Source organism: Mobula hypostoma, chromosome 6 (assembly GCF_963921235.1).
Source record: "Mobula hypostoma chromosome 6, sMobHyp1.1, whole genome shotgun sequence".
NCBI lineage: Eukaryota > Metazoa > Chordata > Chondrichthyes > Myliobatiformes > Myliobatidae > Mobula > Mobula hypostoma.
The window spans coordinates 22,075,303-22,096,019 of NC_086102.1; the positions used below are offsets into that span (position 1 = coordinate 22,075,303).

General features: G+C 40.2%; 1 protein-coding gene across 4 annotated transcripts in view; it reads right to left on the reverse strand.

Annotated features, from left to right (window-relative positions):
- Positions 1 to 20,717, reverse strand: part of LOC134347862 (dual specificity tyrosine-phosphorylation-regulated kinase 1A) — a 156,350-nt gene that overhangs the window by 59,693 nt on the left and 75,940 nt on the right. For all 4 annotated transcript variants that reach the window (XM_063050399.1, XM_063050397.1, XM_063050398.1 and 1 more), the window contains exons 3-4: positions 9,040 to 9,239; positions 4,830 to 4,949 (exon numbers count right to left, since the gene is read on the reverse strand). In XM_063050399.1, the coding sequence (XP_062906469.1) occupies positions 4,830 to 4,949; positions 9,040 to 9,239 (320 nt within the window). The remainder of the gene's footprint in view (positions 1 to 4,829; positions 4,950 to 9,039; positions 9,240 to 20,717) is intronic.

A 20,717-nucleotide genomic window follows, 5' to 3' on the forward strand; every position in this document is an offset into this window, starting at 1 on the left:
CATGCTATACAATATACTTTACCAATCTAGCACAGACAACCTGCATCTCAAGTCTTCAACTTTCTTCACTTGAGCTTAACTAAATCACTTTTAATCTTGATTTACAAGTCCTATAATATTATGACCACTGATTCCTAAATGTTCATCTACCAGATCAATTAACTCTTCAATAGGTACATTTAATGTCAGAGAAATGTATGCAATATATATCCTGAAATTCTTTCATGAAATATCATGAAATTTAAAACTCCCTGTCACCCATTGATTTCTCCACATACTGAGCTATCTTGTATAGATGAATTATTCACAAATTCTTCCCCCACTAATTTGATTTGTCCAGTAAATATATAGATTAATATCCTACAGTCGTATTTCCTTTGCTACATACACATCAAATTTCTAATTTACGCTATGTCCTCAATATTACTCTGATACAGGAGTCAATATACAATATTTGCTTTCATTTGCTATTTTCTCTGGATCTTTATGCTTTCATGATTCAGCAACATACTCAGTATTTCTTAAATTTAATGGGACAGAAAGGATTTCGATCTCCTCAAATCTATCATCACCTGAAGTGCAATAGTTTTTCAGGTCAATCCCATTACCTTTCTTCTCCTCACCTTTTCTAAGCGACTCATCAATAGGAATATCAATTTCCAACTCCTTTTTTCCAAGTTTCCCCTATGGCAGTGGTCCCAAACCACCGGGCCGCAAAGCATGTGCTACCGGGCCTCAAGGAAACAATATGATTTGGCAATATGAAACGATATGAGTCAGCTGCACCTTCCCTCATTCCCTGTCACGCCCACTGTTGAACTTGAACGCACTCGAGGTCATTACCCACGTGAGGTCATCAGTTGATCATTAACCTACAACTACTCAATGAGTAAAAAAACAAATGTTGCTTGAGAGCTTCTTTGGAAAAGGTGGGAGGGGACATAAAAGGCCTAACGATGATGATAAGGCAGAGACAGCTTAAAAAAAGAAAGCTTCCTTCAACAGAAAATACGAGTCGTACATAAAATACGGCTTTACTGCGACCAGTGACTTGCACACTCCAAGCCCCCTGTGTATGATATGTGGAGACAAGCTGTCTAATGAGGCAATGAAGCCCTCAAAACTGCTTCGGCACCCTGGGTCCAAGCACCCTGCACTTAAAAACAAACCTGTTGAGTTTTTTTGAGCGGAAAAAACATGAGCAAGTGGGACAGGAGCAAGTGCTGAGAGCCACCAGCTCCACAAATGCTGCTGCTCTGAGAGCGTCGTACTTAGTGGCTAGCCGTACTGCTAAGGCTAAGAAGCCTTTCACTGTTGGTGAAGAATTGATTCTGCCTGCTACCAAGGACATGTGCCGTGAACTGTTGGGAGAAGTTGCAACTAACAAGATGGCACAGATTTCTCTTTCAACTACCACAGTTTCAAGGAGAATCAATGACATTAGCGGAGGACATCGAAGCACAGCTGTTGGAATGGCTTAAGGAGTCACGGTGGTATGCTATGCAGGTCGACCAGTCTACCGATGTTGACAACAAGGCAATACTGCTGGTTTATGTGCGATATGTATTTCAAGATGATGTGCATGAGGATATGTTGTGTGCACTGCCGCTGCCAACTAACACAACTGGGGCAGAACTATTCAAGTCTTTGAATGACTACATGTCAGGCAAACAGGACTGGTCATTCTGTGTTAGAATATGCACAGACGGGGCTGCAGCTATGACTGGACTGCTGTCTGATTTCACTACCGAGTTAAAGAGGTTGCTCCTGAATGCCAGTCTACACACTGTGTCAGCCGAATAATGTCACCTGATCTTAACAGCATATTGAGTGACGTTGTTGAAGTTATCAATCACATCAAAGCAAAAGCCCTTAACTCACATCTGTTTGAGCAGCTTTGCGAGGAAGTGGATGCAGAGCACAATCGCCATCTCTTACACACTGAAGTCAGGTTACTATTAAGGGGGAGAGCCCTGGCCGGATTTTTGAGTTAAGAGAGCAGCTACAGAGATTTCTTTCAGGAAAAAAGTCACCACTGGCAGCACACTTCAGTAGACAGCAAAACTCGCTCATCTGTGTGACATCTTCAATCTGCTCAATGAAAGCAATTTGTCACTTCAAGGGAGAATGACAACTGTCTTCAAGGTGGCAGATAAAGTGTCCGCTTTAAAAGCCAAACTGGAACTGTGGGGACAGCGAGTGGACAGGGGCATATTTGACATGTTCCCAACATTAGCTGGGATTTTGGGAGAGACTGAGGCTGCACCGTCCTTCTCACAGCTGGTGCACGATCACCTATCTTCGCTGTCGTCAAAATTCGAGCGTTACTTCCCAACCGCAAATAACCCAAGACATGCAAAGGAATGGGTCCGTGACGCATTTGTGAATGTCCCCGGTGAATCATCCATGTCAGCGCAGGAAGAAGATCAATTCCTTGAGCTTGCAAATGACGGTGGGCTGAAAAGTATGTTTGACATAACATCTCTGCCAGCATTCTGGATCAAAGTCAAGGCTGAATATCCTGAGACAGTCATAGTCATACTTCATTGATCCCGCAGGAAATTGGTTTTCGTTACAGTTGCACCATAAATATAAATAGTAATAAAACCTAAGTAGTTAAATAGTAATATGTAAATTACGCCAGTAAATTATGAAGTAAGTCCAGGACCAGCCTATTGGCTCAGGGTGTCTGACCCTCCAAGGGAGAAGTTGTAAAGTTTGATGGCCACAGGCAGGAATGACTTCCTATGACGCTCTGTGTTGCATCTCGGTAGAATGAGTCCCTGGCTGAATGTACTCCTGTGCCCAACCAGTCCATTATGTAGTGGATGGGAGACATTGTCCAAGATGGCATGCAACTTAGACAGCATCCTCTTTTCAGACACCACCGTGAGAGAGTCCAGTTCCATCCCCACAACATCACTGGCCTTACGAATGAGTTTGTTGATCCTGTTGGTGTCTGCTACCCTCAGCCTGCTGTCCCAGCACACAACAGCAAACATGATAGCACTGGCCACCACAGACTCGTAGAACATCCTCAGCATCGTCCGGCAGATGTTAAAGGACCTCAGTCTCCTCAGGAAATAGAGACGGCTCTGACCCTTCTTGTAGACAGCCTGTGTTCTTTGACCACTGATAGCCACAAAAGCACTGAAAATGTTGCTTCCATTTCCAACATATCTCTGCAATGAATGCAATGAAAACTAAATTGCGGAATAGACTGGACAAAGAAACCCCCTTCGAGTATCGCTGTCTCCCATCACCCCTCAATGGGACCGTCTTGTGGCAGGGAAACAAGCCCAGGGCTCCCACTGATTCAGCGATATTGGTGTGTTGCAATGATTTTATATGTTCATACGAGGAAAATATGCACTGTGTGTTTAATATCCAAACGTTACTTAAAATGTTATGATGCTATTGAAGTATAAGTGACATAATTATCACTATATTCATGTGAGGAAAATGTGCACTGTGTTTAATATTAAATTCATTAGATGAACACTTTTAGAAATGAAATTGAGTGTATTAGCCACTTATAAGTGACTTATAGTTGACTTACCACCTATATTCTGGTCATGATTAACACCGCTTCCCCCCCGCCCACCAGGTCGGCCAGTCTGCAAGAATATTGTCAAAATTGAACCGGTCCACAGTGCAAAAAAGGTTGGGCGCCCCTGCCCTATGGGTACTACAACATGAATCATGTGACAATCTGTGCCTAGAGTCGCCAATCTTACTATGCATTTACATCTGATCATTCCAGAACCAGTTAAATTGTTGCACATTAGTCTTCATCTGAATCATTCCAAATATGACTTCATAACCCTACCACTCAGGGACAGAAATTCTGTTCAGACAACATGATTAAAAAAACCTTGTTCCAGCTTCAGTAAGTTTCCATTCAATTGTATACTCAGACAACACTTCAATTTTGTTTTCATCTCAAACTGTTCTGCCTCCATCTGTGCTGTCTTTATCTCCTCATTTCATCCTGGTCAAACTTAACTGCTCACTTTTTTTCTATACATCTTAGTATACACTGTCCTACTATTTAGATCTCTTGTGCAATGAATCCCTATCAGGTTTATTACCACTGTTTTATATGATGTGAAATTTATTAATCACAATAGGACAGTGCAAAGACAGAAAATTATTGTAAATCAGAAAATAAATTATGCACATAAAAAGAATACAGTCGTCTCCAAGGACCATTCAGGAATATTATGTTTGTGTTGTTTCCTTCACCCTTGTCCAAGAATAGCAGAAGTGTGTGCTTCTAGTACCATAAAAACCATCTTCTGGTTTTGCTGAGAAAAAAATACTCCCCTTTTCCCATCCCAAACTCAGTCAAATAGATCAATCACTAGAGATACATTTCACTAGAATGTGAAATAGGAGATCCTCCTACAACAATCCTTTAAGATGTAACTCATCTTGCATCAAAAATAATTAAGATGAATAGCCCTTCAAAATTTTGAAGGGCTACTGAGATTCAAAGCCAATCTAGAATTTGTTTTCATTATCTGATATGCTTGTAAAATGCACTTAAAAGCTCAAAGTTAAGACATCATACAGCAGGGCCACTATACACCTTTGCAGACTAACAAGTGAACTGAAAGCTCTCTTCTATTACACAAATTTAAAATGTCTAATTAATACAATTAGACGCTTGAGAAAACAAATAAACACCATTAAATAGAATTGTATGCACTTTCAGAACTGTTATTGCAGGACTGATTTAATTACAAGCTACATCCTCTAATTAAACATCTCAAAATAAACGTCTGCTCAAAATTTATCAATGTGTATCATAAATGGAACAACTTTACCTCATTAATGTGTTTATATGTTTTGATCAAATCTACAGAAAGTTTCCTCAATGGAGCAGTGATAGGGTCACGGAAAGTTTGGGGCATTCGTCGCTGCAACATGACAACATCAGGCATCACCTGTAAAAAAAAAGTCAATATTTATTTGAAAGATCATCCTTAATATCAAGACAAAAGCAAATTCCAAGAAAGTAGATCAGTACCATGAAATACGAATGACCTGATTTAATAAACTAGTTTATAGTAATCACTTAATTTTACACCCCAAAATAAACAAATTTTCTTGTGCATCACCCACTGGCCTATACAGCTTTCTTTCAGAAGCAGACAGATTACCACTGAAATTACCAAAATCCCAGCAACTCTTATCATAATGTTATGCACAAATTAACACTTTTAAAATCAATGGATGGTACTCAAAATATTTACTGAATTTTATTTGATAATCCTTACAGAATGAGGAACATCCAATCAAATGGATGCATTATTTTGTAGGATAATGAAAAGCAGAAATCAAAATAAAATCTGCACTTCAAAAATATTTTAAGAGGCAATAATTTTCCTTAAACGTTGGAATACAAACTTAGAATAAGAAATATTCCAGAAGCACACAATACAAAATCAACTACAGAAAGCCTAATCTTTTCTTTCAATGGCACATGTTCTACCCATTGTGGAGAACTTAATTATAACAGCAAGCTTAAATGAAATTAACTAAGAAAATAGTAGTAAATCATACAGCCCCTCGCTTCCACTACTACTCATTATGATGGCAGCTGATCTGCCCGAGGCCTCATTTTTACTTCTATGCCAACTCCCCACAGTGCTCTCCAATTTTTCAAACACTGATTTAATGCCTTTTTCAGAATGTACAACAGCAACATTTAAGTGACACTTAGTCAGGCCTATTAATAGGCCGGGAATTGGAGGACATTGACCAAGCACGGGAAGATGGGATTAGCTTGGACAGGCATCATGCTCAGCAGGAAGACAGGAAGACAGGAAGACAGGGTCAAAGAGCGTGTTTCTATACTGTAGTCTTTAATGTTTAAACACCTTAATGATCTAGCTGCCACAACATTTGAAAGTAGAGAATTCCTTGAGTTTCACCACCTTAGTCCAGAAGACCATTAGGAGCAGAATTATGCCATTTTGGCCCATAGAGTCTGCTCCATTCTATCATGGCTGATCCAATTTTCCCCTCGGCCCAATCTCCTGTATTCTCCCCATATCCTTTCATGCCCTGACCAATCAAGAGCCCATCAACCTCTGCCTTAAACATAAAGACTTGGTCTCCAAAGCTGCCTGTGGCAAGGAATTCCACAGATTCATCACTCTCTGCTTAAGAAATTCCTCATCTCCGTTCTAAAAGAATGCTCCTCTATTCTGAGGCTATGATGTCCTCTGGTCTTCAGACTCTCCCACCATAGGAAACATCCTCTTCACATCCACTGTATCTAGGCCTTTCACCATTCAATAGGTTTCAATGAGATCATCCTTCGTTCTTCTGAATTCCAGCAAATATGGGCCCAAAGCCATCTAACACTCTTCATATGACAAGCTTCTGTGAGAAGAACAGTTAAATTCCTCTTACATGGGTCTATGAAAGAAATTAGGATCTGATATCACAGTTTGTTTCTAAGAGATATTCTAGCTTAGGACAGAAGCAGAATATTCAGTAGCAAATAACTCATTCCCAGGAGTTAGACAGTTAAGTGCAACTACAAAAGCACTTGAAACGCAACCTCATACAGGACTAACGACCGTCTTATCATCCCATCTGTCACAAAATATTTGCTCCTTCCACGTTTAGCATCTTGAAACAACACACAATATATTCAATAGCTTCTCCAATATATTCCAGATCCAATACATAGAACTACACATCAGCAGATGAGTTAAAGACAAATACCTGCAAGTCCCTCTCCAAATAACACAATACTCAGACATGATTTTAAGAAAAATCCCCCTTCTGATCTTGCAGTTTCTAAATCCTGTCAGGTAAAACTCCACCATGGCCTAGACGGACATAACAAACTCCAAGACACTCAACAACAAAATCTAAATCAGCCAGTCCACAAAGTGTTCTTAATTTAAAATCCTTGATCATTTGCCCAAGAACTGACAAGCACAATGTGGTGACCCATGATAAAAAAGAAATGAACTTATCCTATATCCTATTTAACTATTTAAGCATAATCATTCAAGAGCCTGCACATTTTCCACTGAGAATTGCTAAGATTTATCCAAGTAATCTGAGGCACAACCACATAGAAAACACAGAAATATTTACCAGAAATAACAAAAATAAAAGCTTTCAATGGATGCCTATTATAGTTAAATTACGTACATCTGGTAATGAACAGAATCCGTGGAGGTCCATGACCAGCAGTGGTCCACAGGGATTATTTCCAAGGCCAAACAAATGATATGGCTGAAAATATAGGTGGAATGACAACACAAAAATTGGTGGCTATCGATGGTGAACATCGTCAAAGGAAAAGGCAGGGCATAGATCAGTCAGGTGAAAAAATATGGACAAGCGTGAGGCACTGTACTTGGAGAGATCAAATGCAAGGTAAAGTATACTGTAAATGGCAAGATCCATCAGGGAATTGATGTACACAGTGACCTTGGATATATATAGTCCATTGTTTCCCCAGGGCAGGGGTTCACAACCTGGGGTCCACAAACCCCTAGCCTAATGGTATTGGTTCAAGGCATAAAAAAGGTTGGAAACCCCTGCCCCAAGGTGACAACACTAGCTGTAGATAGGATGATAAAAGGGGGTATAAATCATGGTTGCCCTCATCAATCAGGATACTGAGTATAAAAGTCAGGAGGTCAAACTGTTGTTGATTAGACTGCGCCTGGGGAATTATGTACAATTCTGGTTGCTGCATTTCACAAAAGATGTGCAAGCTCCAGAGTGTGCAGAAGAGATTCACTAGGATGTTGCCTTAAATTAGACAGCATTAATTACAAGGACTGGTTGGAGAGACTTGGATTGTTTTCTCGGGAGCAGGTGAGCTGAGAGGAGATCTGAAAGATGTTTTAAAGTTATGCAAGGCTCAAATAAGGGACACAGACAGAATCTTTATTCCAGGGGGGAATGTCAAACACTAAGTTTGCTCATATTCCCCAAGATTTTGAAAAGTATGAAATCACCTTATTTAAAGACAAAATTATTCAAAATGCTAATAAAGTTGATGGTGGTGAGGGGGAGGACAGTGGGAGGAAATGTTTCCCCCCACACTGTGGTGATTAGAGGGCAAGTGTTAAAATGAACTAAAAGTAGAACGTAGGAGATACTCAGCTGGTCAAGCAGCACAAGGTGTTTCACTTAAGTGTATTCCTGATTCAGGGTCTTGATCTGAAATGTTGACTTGCATCTTCTCCTTCCATTATTGCTGCTTGATCAACAGTTTACACAACATTCTGTCTTTGATCCAGATTCGAGCATGTGCAGCTTTTTGACTTAGGCATCGTAAAATAAGGAGTCATCCACAAGTAATTGCCTTGAGAAAAGAATTTATTCACACTAGGAATTGCAGAGGGCGAAGGATATTCAGACAGAGTCCTCTTAAGACAAATCAATACACTTTTTGATACTGCTTGAAGGGATTGGACAGGAGGGTAGAGTTAAAGAATCACTAATGTCATGCTACCAGCTGAGCAGGCTTGAAGACTGAATGACTAACTGCTGTCAATACTCCTTCAGTTACTTTTACAATCCTTAAGCTAAATTTGAATAAAGCTACCCTCAAACATATTCCAGATTTTTATATAATCACTATTTCCCTTTTCTTCCATATGGACTGACTGGCTGCAGATCTTCAACAATGCCCAACCGCAAACAAAACTTTGTGTTTCATGGTCCAGCTTTATCAGGTTGAGAAATAGCTCAATTGCAATAATAGTTACAAGAGGATACTTACAGAAAAGTCACTTTCCCCATGTTGACTGAATAAATTCTCTCGCACACAGGGACAGAAAAAATTATCTGTTTGAACATTGTTAACATTCACTTCAAAAAGCACATCAATACTAAATATTGAAGAACAAGTACACATATCCAAGTAAAATTTTACTTTGTAGTATCATGGTGGTTACTCATAACAAATCAAATCAAGAAAATTCTGAAATTGGCAAACAAACTTGAATGAATGAACTAGATCTAGTATATATGCTCTCAAATTAAGCTTCATACCTGATTAGTTACAGTAGGCTGAAGCTGGTCACTGTATGATAAGGCAGGCACCTGCTGGTCATTTACAGTCTGTTGATGACGGTCACTGTATTGCTGGTGAGAATGAGGCACCTGCGTAGCCATTTGAAGGCCAGCAGCATGAAATGAAAATGAAGGTGCAAGCCGAACGGTTGAAGGTTTGCATGCTGAGGTCTCTCCGCCTGTTGAAAGAAAAATAACTGTAAGGATATTAATCAGAAATTTATTTTGTTTCATGACTCCCTTGTAGCCAATAACTCTTAATGGAATAGAGTAAAACTTGAGATCGCTAGCATCTATCTGCATTTTTTTTTATGTTTGTGTCGTGACAACAAGCATTTAACCCCAGGAGACAAAAAGATCAATTTTCATTCAACATGTACACAAATTAACACTCCAACTTTCTACACCAATCTTAGTGTTGCGCCGAACAATGCACAATTTAGTTAGTGCAAGAAAAAAATATTCAAAATTTAAAAAACAACAGGTTTCTGATTGCACAAGACTATTTCATATAATGCCTTCTAATAAAATAGTTAGAGGGGCAAATTTTTAGTTAAATATTAGATGAATTTAAAAAAATACAAACTCCAACTTCCAAATATAAAATACAACAGCTCCAAGATTAGGGCAAAGGAGGGAAGAGTTTCTCAATTGAGCAACTTCTATTCCAAATAAAAGGTGGCATTGCTGGATTTGGTCCTAGGAAATGAACCAGACCAAGTGGAACTTCTGAAGGAGAAGCATTAAGAAACAAAGCATAATGCCAAAAGTTTTAGAAAAACTCTGAAAAAAGATACAGACAATTCCAAGGCCAATTGAAAAGTCAATTTCAAAGGGATGAGAAAACATCTGGCCAAGGTAAATAAAGATTAGGAAGCAAAAATATAATTCATAGTGACATGACATGGAAACAGGCCCATCAATCCAATCTGTCCATGCTGACAAGTTGCACTGGCAACCATAAGGATGAAGATGTTTCTGCTGCAATCTAGGTAAATTTCCATGAGGGAGAAGAGTACAAAAGAAAATCAAAGTCAGAACTCCATCGATGACCAAATAATACAGTGCAAGTTTTTTAATAAAGATTTAAAGATGTCATATTGTTAATGTAAATGAGAATGTGAAAACTCAAGGAAAAAAGTAAAATAGGCCAAGACAACACGAGGGGAAATAAAAACAAAAAACATAAAACAGTACCCCAAAATAGTCTAAATACATATGAACAAGGTAAGGACTGTAAGAGAAGATGTGGTACGACCAGTCAGAAACCAAAATTGTGAGTTGTAGCAGGATACATATAAAATCGGCTAAATAACAGGAAAAAGAGAAATCAGTTTCTCTTTCAAATTCAGATAGTGGACCTCCACAGGGATTGTACTCATTAATTGTTTTCCTTAATACATAAGCTCAACTTCCAGGTTTGCAAATCCACAACCCCTGAGGAATAGTTAACTGTGAGTAATATTTAAAACAGTAAATTGGGCAAATCGGTGGCAGATGAAAGTGAATACTGAAAAGCGTGAAGTGCTTCATTTTTGTGATGAAAAATAGGTATTGGCAATATGATAAACCTTTATATTTAAAAAATGATTAAGTCACAACTTCAGTAGTGTATACATTCCTGAAGCAATAAAAAGGCAGCAGAAAGTATTTATCAAAACTGTTCAGTGGACAGACTGGAGAAGATGGGATAGTCCTCTAAGAGATTGTGAGCAAATCTGATTGGAGGTACTTAAAATTATTCAGGGATTAGAGTGGGTAGAAATTGCATGCAATGGTTGAAAGGTCAAGAGCCTTGAGACAATGAATGAAGGTGACCAATAGAAGAACCATAACTGAAAAGAGGATTTTTAAAAACTAGAGTGTGACAACCTGGAGTGCATGACCGAGTAGTGGTGGAAGGTGATTGAACTGGAGCATTCAAGGAGTGTAAAAGGGACATCTAAAATTTGAGTTGTAAATTTTCTACATATACTATATGCAACCTTGAGACTCCTCTCCTTACAGGCAGCCACAAACAGAACCCTTTAGAAAAAGACCTCCAAAGCACCCAATGTACAGAACAAAAACAAATCATGCAAACAATAAAAGTAAACAAATAAATTCATAACTGAAGTTAGCATTCATTTCAGGAGGAAAAGCAGCAAGGATGTAATGCAGAGGGTTTACAAGGCCAGACTGCACCTGAAGTATTATGAGCAGTTTTGGGCCTCTTACCTAAAGGATGTGCTGACATTGAAGAAGGTGGTCCAGAGGAGGTTGCAACAATGATCCCTGACATGAAAGGGTTAATATATGAAGAGTATCTGGTGGCTCTGGGTCTGTACTTCCCGGACTTAAAAAGAATTTTGGGGGGGGGGGGTGGGAGGGATCTCACTGAAACCTACTGAATATTGAAAATTGAAAGGTCCAGATAGAGTGATGAGGAAAGGATGGCTTCCTATAGAGGGCGATCAGAGTAGAAGGACGTCATTTTAGATGGGAAGGAATTTTTTCCTGGCCAGAGGGTGGTGAATCCATGGGATTCATTACCACAGAGACTGCTGTGGAGGACATCTTTATGTATATTTATGGTACAAGGTCGATATGTTCTTGATTAGTAAAGACATCAAAGGTTACAGGGAGAAGGCAGGAGAATGGGGTTAAGAGAGTTAATAGATCAGCAATGATGGAATGGCCGATCAGACATGATGGGCCAAATGGAGTAATTCTGCTCCGATGTCTTATGGCCATGTGGAGATCTGTACCCGGTGCTGTTCTGCAAGGATGAATGCTGGGTCCCCTTTATTGACTGTAATATGAAAAACGTATTTTAAAACTTCAAAAATGTAGGTAGCTTGGTTAATACATTTCTTAATATTAAAAATTGGTTCAGGTATGGACAATGAAGAAGACTATCAAGCTATGGAAGGATATAGATCATGGAGACATTGTAGGTGGAGTTTAAAATCGAAGGATGCAAAGTTTAGACCAGGGATCAGCAACCTTTTTGCCTCTGTAGGCCAGATCTCGTATCAATGAGCGGACGGTGGGCCAGATAAATGCCATAAAAAACTTGAAATATGGGAATTATCCATTTAAATACATCTAGTTATGTTTTGCCTCAAATTGGTGAATGACGCATGTTAGAAAATCATTTCTACTTAAGGTTGCCTACCCCTGGTTTAGACTTTGGTAAGTCAAATGTAAAGGGCAAGTACACAGTTAATGACAGGACCCTCAACAGCATTGATCAAAAGGGATTATGGGGTACAAGTCCATGGCTCCCCGAAAAGGGTAGTACAATTAGAAAGCATAGCAAGGAAGGTATATCGCCTTGATTACAACAGTGAAAAAGCTCACGTTACTGCTGTATAACACACACAAGATGCAGGAGGAACTCAGCAGGCCAGGCAACATATATGGATAAAAAAGTACAGTCGACGCTTCGGGTCAAAACCCTTCAGGATTGTCGAAGGGTTTCAGCCCAAAGCATTGATGTATTTTTTTTCCCATAGATGCTACCTGGCCTGCTGAGTTCCTCCAGCTCTTTGTGCGTTGCTCAGATTTCCAGCATCTGCAGATTTTCTCGTTTGCTGTTGTATAACACTCGTTAGCTCTCATTTAGAGTAGTATTGTGTGCAGTCCTGATTGCCCCATTAAAGGAATGATGCAAAGGGTTTTGGACAAGGTGCAGTAGAATTTTACCAGGATGCAACCTGGACAGAAGTGTATTAGCTATAAAGAAAGGTTGGATAAACTTGAATTGTTTTCTCTGGCACATCAGGAGACCTGACAGACCTCTCTGAAAGATAGAGAGATGGTCTCCAATAGGATAGAAATGTCTAACACTAGCAGGTATAGCAGGGAAAGCTTAAAGGATGTATGGAGCAAACTACTGCTTTTTTTTTTAAAAAAAAGGCATAGAAAATGGCAGGTGCCTAGAATGTGTGGCCAAAAGTGGTAGCAAAAGCAGATATGATAGCAGTGTTTTAGAAGTTTTTAGAGAGGCACATGAAAATGAAGGAAATTAAGGGATAAGGATCACATGCAGGTAGATAGAGTTAGCATTATTTGGCATTATGTTCAGTGTAGACATCATGAGCAGAAGGCCTGTTCCTGTACTGCAGTACTCTATGCTCTAACACTGGAGAAGCTCAACATCTAGTTATTTGCTACTGCTACTCTCAAGTGCTTTCTCAATCCATGCTATTCTTTAATATTTCAGGAGCAAGGGATTTCCTTATTCTCACCTCTGAATGCATTTCGTGACATGAAATCACATAAATCCTGATTTGGAGTACATAGCCATTCCATCTCAGCTGGGTGTAAATTGTGTGGAACTCCCTACCCAAAACTACTGTCATATGTTCAAAGTTCAAAGCAAATTTTTTATCACAGTACATACATCTTATATCCTACCTTAAGATTTATTTTCTTGTGGGCTTTTACAGAACAAAATTGAAGTTCAATAGAATTTATCAAAAAAAGAGACAGACTGACAATGTGATAAAGACAAACTGTGCAAATAAAAACAACTACTGAGTATGAGTAGTAAAAGAGTCCTTGAAAGGGAATCAGTTCAAAATAGTGCTGTTTGATGTCATTCACAATGGTTCATGAGCCTGACTGTTGGAGGACAGGAGCTGCTATTGAACTTGGTAGTGTGGGACCTAAAGCTGCTGTACCTCCTGCCCAATATATAGGCATCCATTAGTCTCGTGAGACCATGGATTTGCGCCTTTCAAGGTTTCCAGGGAGCAGGCCTGGGCAAGGTTGTATGGAAGACCGGCAGTTGCCCATGCTGCAAATCTCCCCTCTTCAGCAGCAGTGAGAAGAGGACATGGCCTGGTTGGGGGTCTTCTAACTCTCCAACATCAGTTTACTTAACTGTTCATGAACATCTTACAAATTTATTCACTTTCTGCAGTTTTTTTTTGTATATACAGTGGATCCAGTTAATTGGGACACATCGGGACGAGTACATTTTGACCCAATGAGCAGCTGTCCCAATTAGCCAAAGTTTCAAGGAAATAAGATCAAGTAGTTTCCCAGTATATATGACGATACTCTCTTCAGGGTCTTTAAGCCAGGTACAAGTATCGATCATAACCAACATTTTGATGACAAACTCCACTATCTTCTTCAGAGATGATGCCTGGGCATTTTTAGTCTGATGGTGTTTATGTCCCTGAATTCCATTCTTCCTGATAGAATTTTAACAAAGGTGAAGAACTTGCATTAAGTGAGAACTGGAATTCAATTGTAAACAAGGTGGGAGAGCAGAAACCCAATTGGATGAGGACTAACCAATCAGGAGGGACGGAATACAGGGGTATAAATACCACCGGACTAGACATGCATTGCAATGGGTGGAGAAAGCTAGACAAGTCAAAGTGTTGATGTGCTCAGATTCAACCTCAGTTCCAGCAAGTTTAAGGTATTTTCACTCAAACAGTCGGCAAGATGTACAGTCAGTCACAAGAATAGCAAATCAGGGAGGTCAGGTAAAAATTTTTATGGGTTCCAGCACATGTAGGGGTGAAGGGGAATGAGAGGGTGGATGAGTTGGTAAAGAGGGCGTTAAAGAAAAGAAAATATAGAAATGCACATTAGTATCAGTAAAGCAGAGGTTAAGTGTGTAATCTGGGAAGAAAATCAACCAAATGTGGCAAGAAAGATGGGACAGGGAGGGGAAAGGGAGGCATTTATATCAAATACAAAAAAGTGTTGCAGGTACTAGGGCAGGTAGTGGATACAGAAGAGAGGAACCTGTGTGGACTCGGTTAAGGCTGGGGCACTGTGCATTAAACAAAACATTGAAAATGAGAGGGAAAACACCAGGCAGGATTGTGTGAGGAATGTCAGGAAGAGGAGTCAGTAGAACATGTAGTTCTGATTTGCAGGAAGTATGGGATACAGAGAGAGGTGATGATAATCAATCTAAGGGAACTGGGGGTGCAGGAATTCACATTAAAAGGGTTGCTGGGCACGGGTGAGAGAGCACAGGTCAGGATATTTTTAGCTTTCTTCAGGGGTACAGGTTTTTTTTTATATAGGATATGATCAATAAGCAGGAAGAGGGTGCTAGGATGGCCAAAGATAGGAGTATAAAAGGTTAAGGAGTAGGTTAGGGTGTGTGTGGTTTTGAGTGTGTGGTGAGTGTGTGTGTGCGTGTGCGTGCGTGCGTGCGTGCGTGTGTGCGCGCGCGCGCGTGTGTGTGTATATGATTGGGTGAAGGAATTTGGAATGTAAGCCTATTGCGGAGCAGAAGGTGGCGGTAATGCAGGATTAAGCTGGTGATGGGTGGGGAGGAGGAGAGAGAGAGGAATGGGGGGGAGAGGATGAGGATGAGGCCCAAGCATTATCCCTGAAGATGGCAGAGTTTGTAACTGAAATGTCGGTCATAATCAATACCTGTATCCACCTTGAAGCTCGTTTAGTTTATTTTCAATGCAAATAGTTTGAAAAGGTACAAAAAAGTGTTAAAAATGATGTAAATGAAATGCAGCAGGAATTAGAAAACTGCCAAAACTAATGCAGTATTATAAAACTCTGTATTCGCTCCCAATAGTTATTGACCAAGGGATTCATCTGTGTTGTATTCTTTTGACTGTAAATGAACAAAATCAGTGCAGACACCCAGTGCAAATAATGGACCTGCTTCATACAATGTTATCAATGACTGCATCCACCAAACTTTCATTTTCATTGTAATATTCAAGATGATTGTCAAATTCTTTGTAGTTTCTAACTTGGAGTCGTGAAATCATTTCTTTTTCATTCCCGGTAGTTTTTGGCATCTCCAAGCCTGAATGCTTAGAACCATAGTGAGTAACACAGCTCTCAATTGTCTTACTGCTTATTTCTCACCAACTGTAAGTGACAAAATTTGCTGCTCCTTGAACACAAACATACACAACTGAAGCTATTTAAAAACTGTTTGCTCAAATTATGGTGTTGTATCTAACACCCACACAAGAGTACGTGATTGACCCTCATAAGAAACTGTTCAGCAACAGTCTCCTGCCCCAATTAAGTAGCGCTGTCCCAAATAAACAAAGGGAATCCCAGATATTTTCTATCAGTTTTTGTTCTTTGAGTTGTCTCAAGTGAGTGGCTGCCCTAATTAACCAGAATCTGCTGTATTTCTTATTGTGGCTTATAGCAATTATGTATTGCACTGTACTGTTGCAGCAAAGCAACAAATTTCACATCATATGTCAGTGATAATAAACCTGATTCTGATGGATGTTGCTTTTCTGTGGACTATAATGGTTCAGGAAAATGGCTCTCTGCCACCTTTCCAAAGGCAATCAGACATAAGAAATAAATTGGCCTTGTTAGCAACACACATATCAAATAATGAAAGACAGAACTTCTACTCTGCATTAGATAATCTATTACAGTATTTCATCTTTCAAATTTAACACTGAAATGCAGTACATTAGCATCAGTTATCCAAATTTGTGTGATCATGTTCTGAAAAGAATCACTATGTGCTGAGCAATAAAATAATAACATTGAGGAAGTTTTTTAGATTAGATTATAACGACACGCAGTCCTCTTTCATTGTCATTTAGTAATGCATGCATTAAGAACCATAGAACATTACAGCACAGAAACAGGCCTTCTGGCCTTTCCTGGCTGTGCCGAACCATTTTTCTGCCTAGTCCCAGCGACCTGCACCTGGACCATATCCCTCCATACACCTCTCATCCATGTACCTGTCCAAGTTTTTCTTAAATGTTAAAAGTGAGCCTGCATTTACCACTTCATCTGGCAGCTCATTCCACACTCCCACCACTCTGTGTGAAGAAGCCCCCTCTAATGTTCCCTTTAAACTTTTCCCCCCTTCAAGATAATGATACAATGTTCCTCCAGAATGATAACACAGGAACACAAGACAAACCAAGGCTGAAAAAACTGACAAAAACCACATAATTATAACATATAGTTACAACAGTGCAAAGCAATACCGTAATTTGATAGAAGAACAGACCATGGGCACGGTAAAAAAAAATCTCAAAGTCTCTCGAAAGTCCCATCATCTCACGCAGACAGTAGAAGGAAGAAAAACTCTCTTCCTGTCATGAGCTTCCAGCGCCGCAAACTTGCCGATGCAGCACCCTGGAAGCACCCCGACCAGAGCCGACTCGAGTCCGTCCGAAAATTTCAAGCCTCCGACCAGCCCTCCGACACCGAGCTCCGAGCACCATCTCTGCCGAACGCTTCGACCCTGGCCCCAGCAACAGGCAATAGGCAAAGCCAAGGATTTGGAACCTTCCCCTCCGGAGATTCTCGATCGCACAGTAGCAGCGGCAGCGAAGCTGGCGTTTCAGAAGTTTCTTCAGATGTTCCTCCGTGCTTCTCACAGCTGTCTCCATCAAATCAGGATTGTGCACGGCATCCTACTTCGCAAATACGATATCAATTCAGAGCGGCCACACGCGCTGCATCGCGCTGCCATCTTCTCCTCCCCTCCAGTTTAAATTATGTTCAGCATCCAATGAGCTATAACAATAAGAATTCCCTAAATACACAAGAATTTAGCTCTGTTGACCCAAGAGTTCTGCAGTAAAAACTCCCCCATTTTATTTGAAACCACTCATGTGCAGTAAGGTGTAAATGATATAAGTAATAACGGAGTGCACCTGTCAGCATTACATTAATGATGGATAAAAAGGGAAATGTGATAAGCTGCACTGGCATTCTGGGGCAACTAAAGGATTAAGAATATTTTGGAGGAAAACACAGAGTTAACACATTATTCAGTAAATATGTACCTTTCAGGTTGAGCAGGGTGTCTGCAGAAAAGTTAAAATTAAAATTCACATCTTTTCTTTTCAAACCCTTCTTTATATCTGTGACACTGGGAGAAGTAACCTTTCTGTTTCATATGCAAGTTCTTCAATTCAGGAGGATGTAATTCTCAAATGGTGATATTTCTCTAGCATTCACTGTACTAAAGAGACCACCTACCCCTTGGTTTGTTTGCATGAAAGATTTCATTTACACTCAATGCTATATCAGCAATAGCTGAAACTGTCTAAATTCCTATTATATAAAACAAAAATCAATGCTTTTAGTCACCTTTCTTTACACAGAATGAACTAAGGTCCCAGCGAACCTTCAGCAAAAAGGAAGTATATTGTAAAGTGATAAAGAATTCCAAAATCTTTATAAATTCCAAACAGAGAAACTTCACAACAATTTGCCCTACATTGTGTCAAAAGAACTATATGTTTACATCTCTAAGTTTTGAATATCCATAAGACCATAAGACAAAGGAGCAGAAGTAGGCCATTTGGCCCATTGAGTCTGCTCCGCCATTTTATCATGAGCTGATCCATTTTCTCCTATTTAGTCCCACTCCCCTGCCTTCTCACCATAACCTTTGATGCCCTGGCTACTCAGATACCTATCAATCTCTGCCTTAAATACACCCAATGACTTGGCCTCCATTGCTGCCCATGGCAACAAATTCCATAGATTCACCACCCTCTGACTAAAAAAATTTCTTCGCATTTCTGTTCTGAAAGGGCGCCCTTCAATCCTTAAGTCATGCTCTCTCATACTAGACTCCCCCATCATGGGAAACAACTTTGCCACATCCACTCTGTCCATGCCTTTTAACATTTGAAATGTTTCTATGAGGTCTCCCCTCATTCTTCTAAACTCCAAGGAATACAGTCCAAGAGCGGACAAACGTTCCTCATATGTTAACCCTCTCATTCCCGGAATCATTCTAGTGAATCTTCTCTGTACCCTCTCCAACATCAGCACATCCTTTCTTAAATAAGGAGACCAAAACTGCCCACAGTACTCCAAGTGAGGTCTCACCAGCGCCTTATAGAGCCTCAACATCACATCCCTGCTCCTATACTCTATTCCTCTAGAATGCCAACATTGCATTCGCCTTCTTCACTACTGACTCAACCTGGAGGTTAACTTTAAGGGCATCCTGTATGAGGACTCCCAAGTCCCGTTGCATCTCAGAGCTTTGAATTCTTTCCCCATTTAAATAATAGTCTGCCCATTTATTTTTTCTGCCAAAGTGCATAACCATACACTTTCCAACATTGTACTTCATTTGCCATTTCTCTGCCCATTTTTCCAATCTATCCCTCTGCAGATTCTCCGTTTCCTCAGTACTACTGGCCCCTCCACCTATCTTCGTATCGTCAGCAAACTTAGCCACAAAGCCATCTATTCCATAGTCCAAATCGTTGATGTACAATGTAAAAAGAAGCGGCCCCAACACTGATCCCTGTGGAACACCACTGGTAACCGGCAGCCAACCAGAATAGGATCCCTTTATTCCCACTCTGTTTCCTGCCAATCAGCTAACGCCCTATCCACGTATGTAACACTCCCGTATTTCCATGGGCTCTTATCTTGTTAAGTAGCCTCATGTGTGGCACCTTGTCAAAGGCCTTCTGAAAATCCAAATATACAACATCCACTGCATCTCCCTTGTCTAGCCTACTGGTAATTTCCTCAAAAAATTGTAATAGGTTTGTCAGGCAGGATTTTCCTTTAAGGAATCCATGCTGAGTTCTGCCTATCTTGTCATATGCCTCCAGGTACTCTGTAACCTCATCCTTGACAATCGACTCCAACAACTTCCCAACCACCGATGTCAAGCTAACAGGTCTATAATTTCCTTTTTGCTTCCTTGCCGCCTCCTTAACTAGCGGAGTGACATTTGCAATCTTCCAGTCTTCCAGAACCATGCCAGAATCTATCGACTTTTGAAGGATCATCGCTAATGCCTCCGCAATCTCCACAGCTACTTCCTTCAGAACACGAGGGTGCATTCCATCTGGTCCAGGAGATTTATCTACCTTTAGCCTATTCAGCTTCCTGAGTACTTTCTCTGTCATAATTGTGACTGCGCACACTTCTCTTCCCTGCCACCCTTGTGTGTCCGGTATACTGCTGATGTCTTCCTCAGTGAAGACTGATGCAAAATACTCGTTCAGTTCCTCTGCCATCTTCTTATCTCCCATTACAATTTCTCCAGCATCATTTTCTATTGGTCCTATATCTACTCTCACCTGTCGTTTACTCTTTATAAACTTGAAAAAGCTTTTAGTATCCTCTTTGATATTATTTGCTAGCTTCCTTTCATAGTTAATCTTTTCTCTCTTAATGACCTTCTTGGTTTCCTTTTGTAAGGTTTTAAAAACTTCCCAATCCTCTCTCTTCCCACTAATTTTTGCTTCCTTGTATGCCCTCTCCTTTGCTTTAACTTTGGCTTTGACTTCTCTTGTCAACCATGGTTGCATCCTTTTTCCACTCGAAAATTTCTTCTTTTTTGGAATATACCTGTCTTGCACATTCCTCGTTTCTCGCATAAACTCCAGCCACTGCTGCTCTGCTGTCTTTCCCGCCAGTGTCCCTTTCCAGTCAACTTTGGCCAGTTCCTCTCTCATGCCACTGTAATTTCCTTTACTCCACTGAAATACCGACACATCAGATTTCGGCTTCTCTCTTTCTAATTTCACAGTGAACTCAATCATGTTATGATCACTGCCTCCTAAGGGTTCCTTCACCTCAATCTCTCTAATCACCTCCAGTTCATTACACAATACCCAATCCAGTACAGCCGATCCCCTAGTGGGCTCAACAACAAGCTGTTCTAAAAAGCTATTTTGCAGACATTCTACAAATTC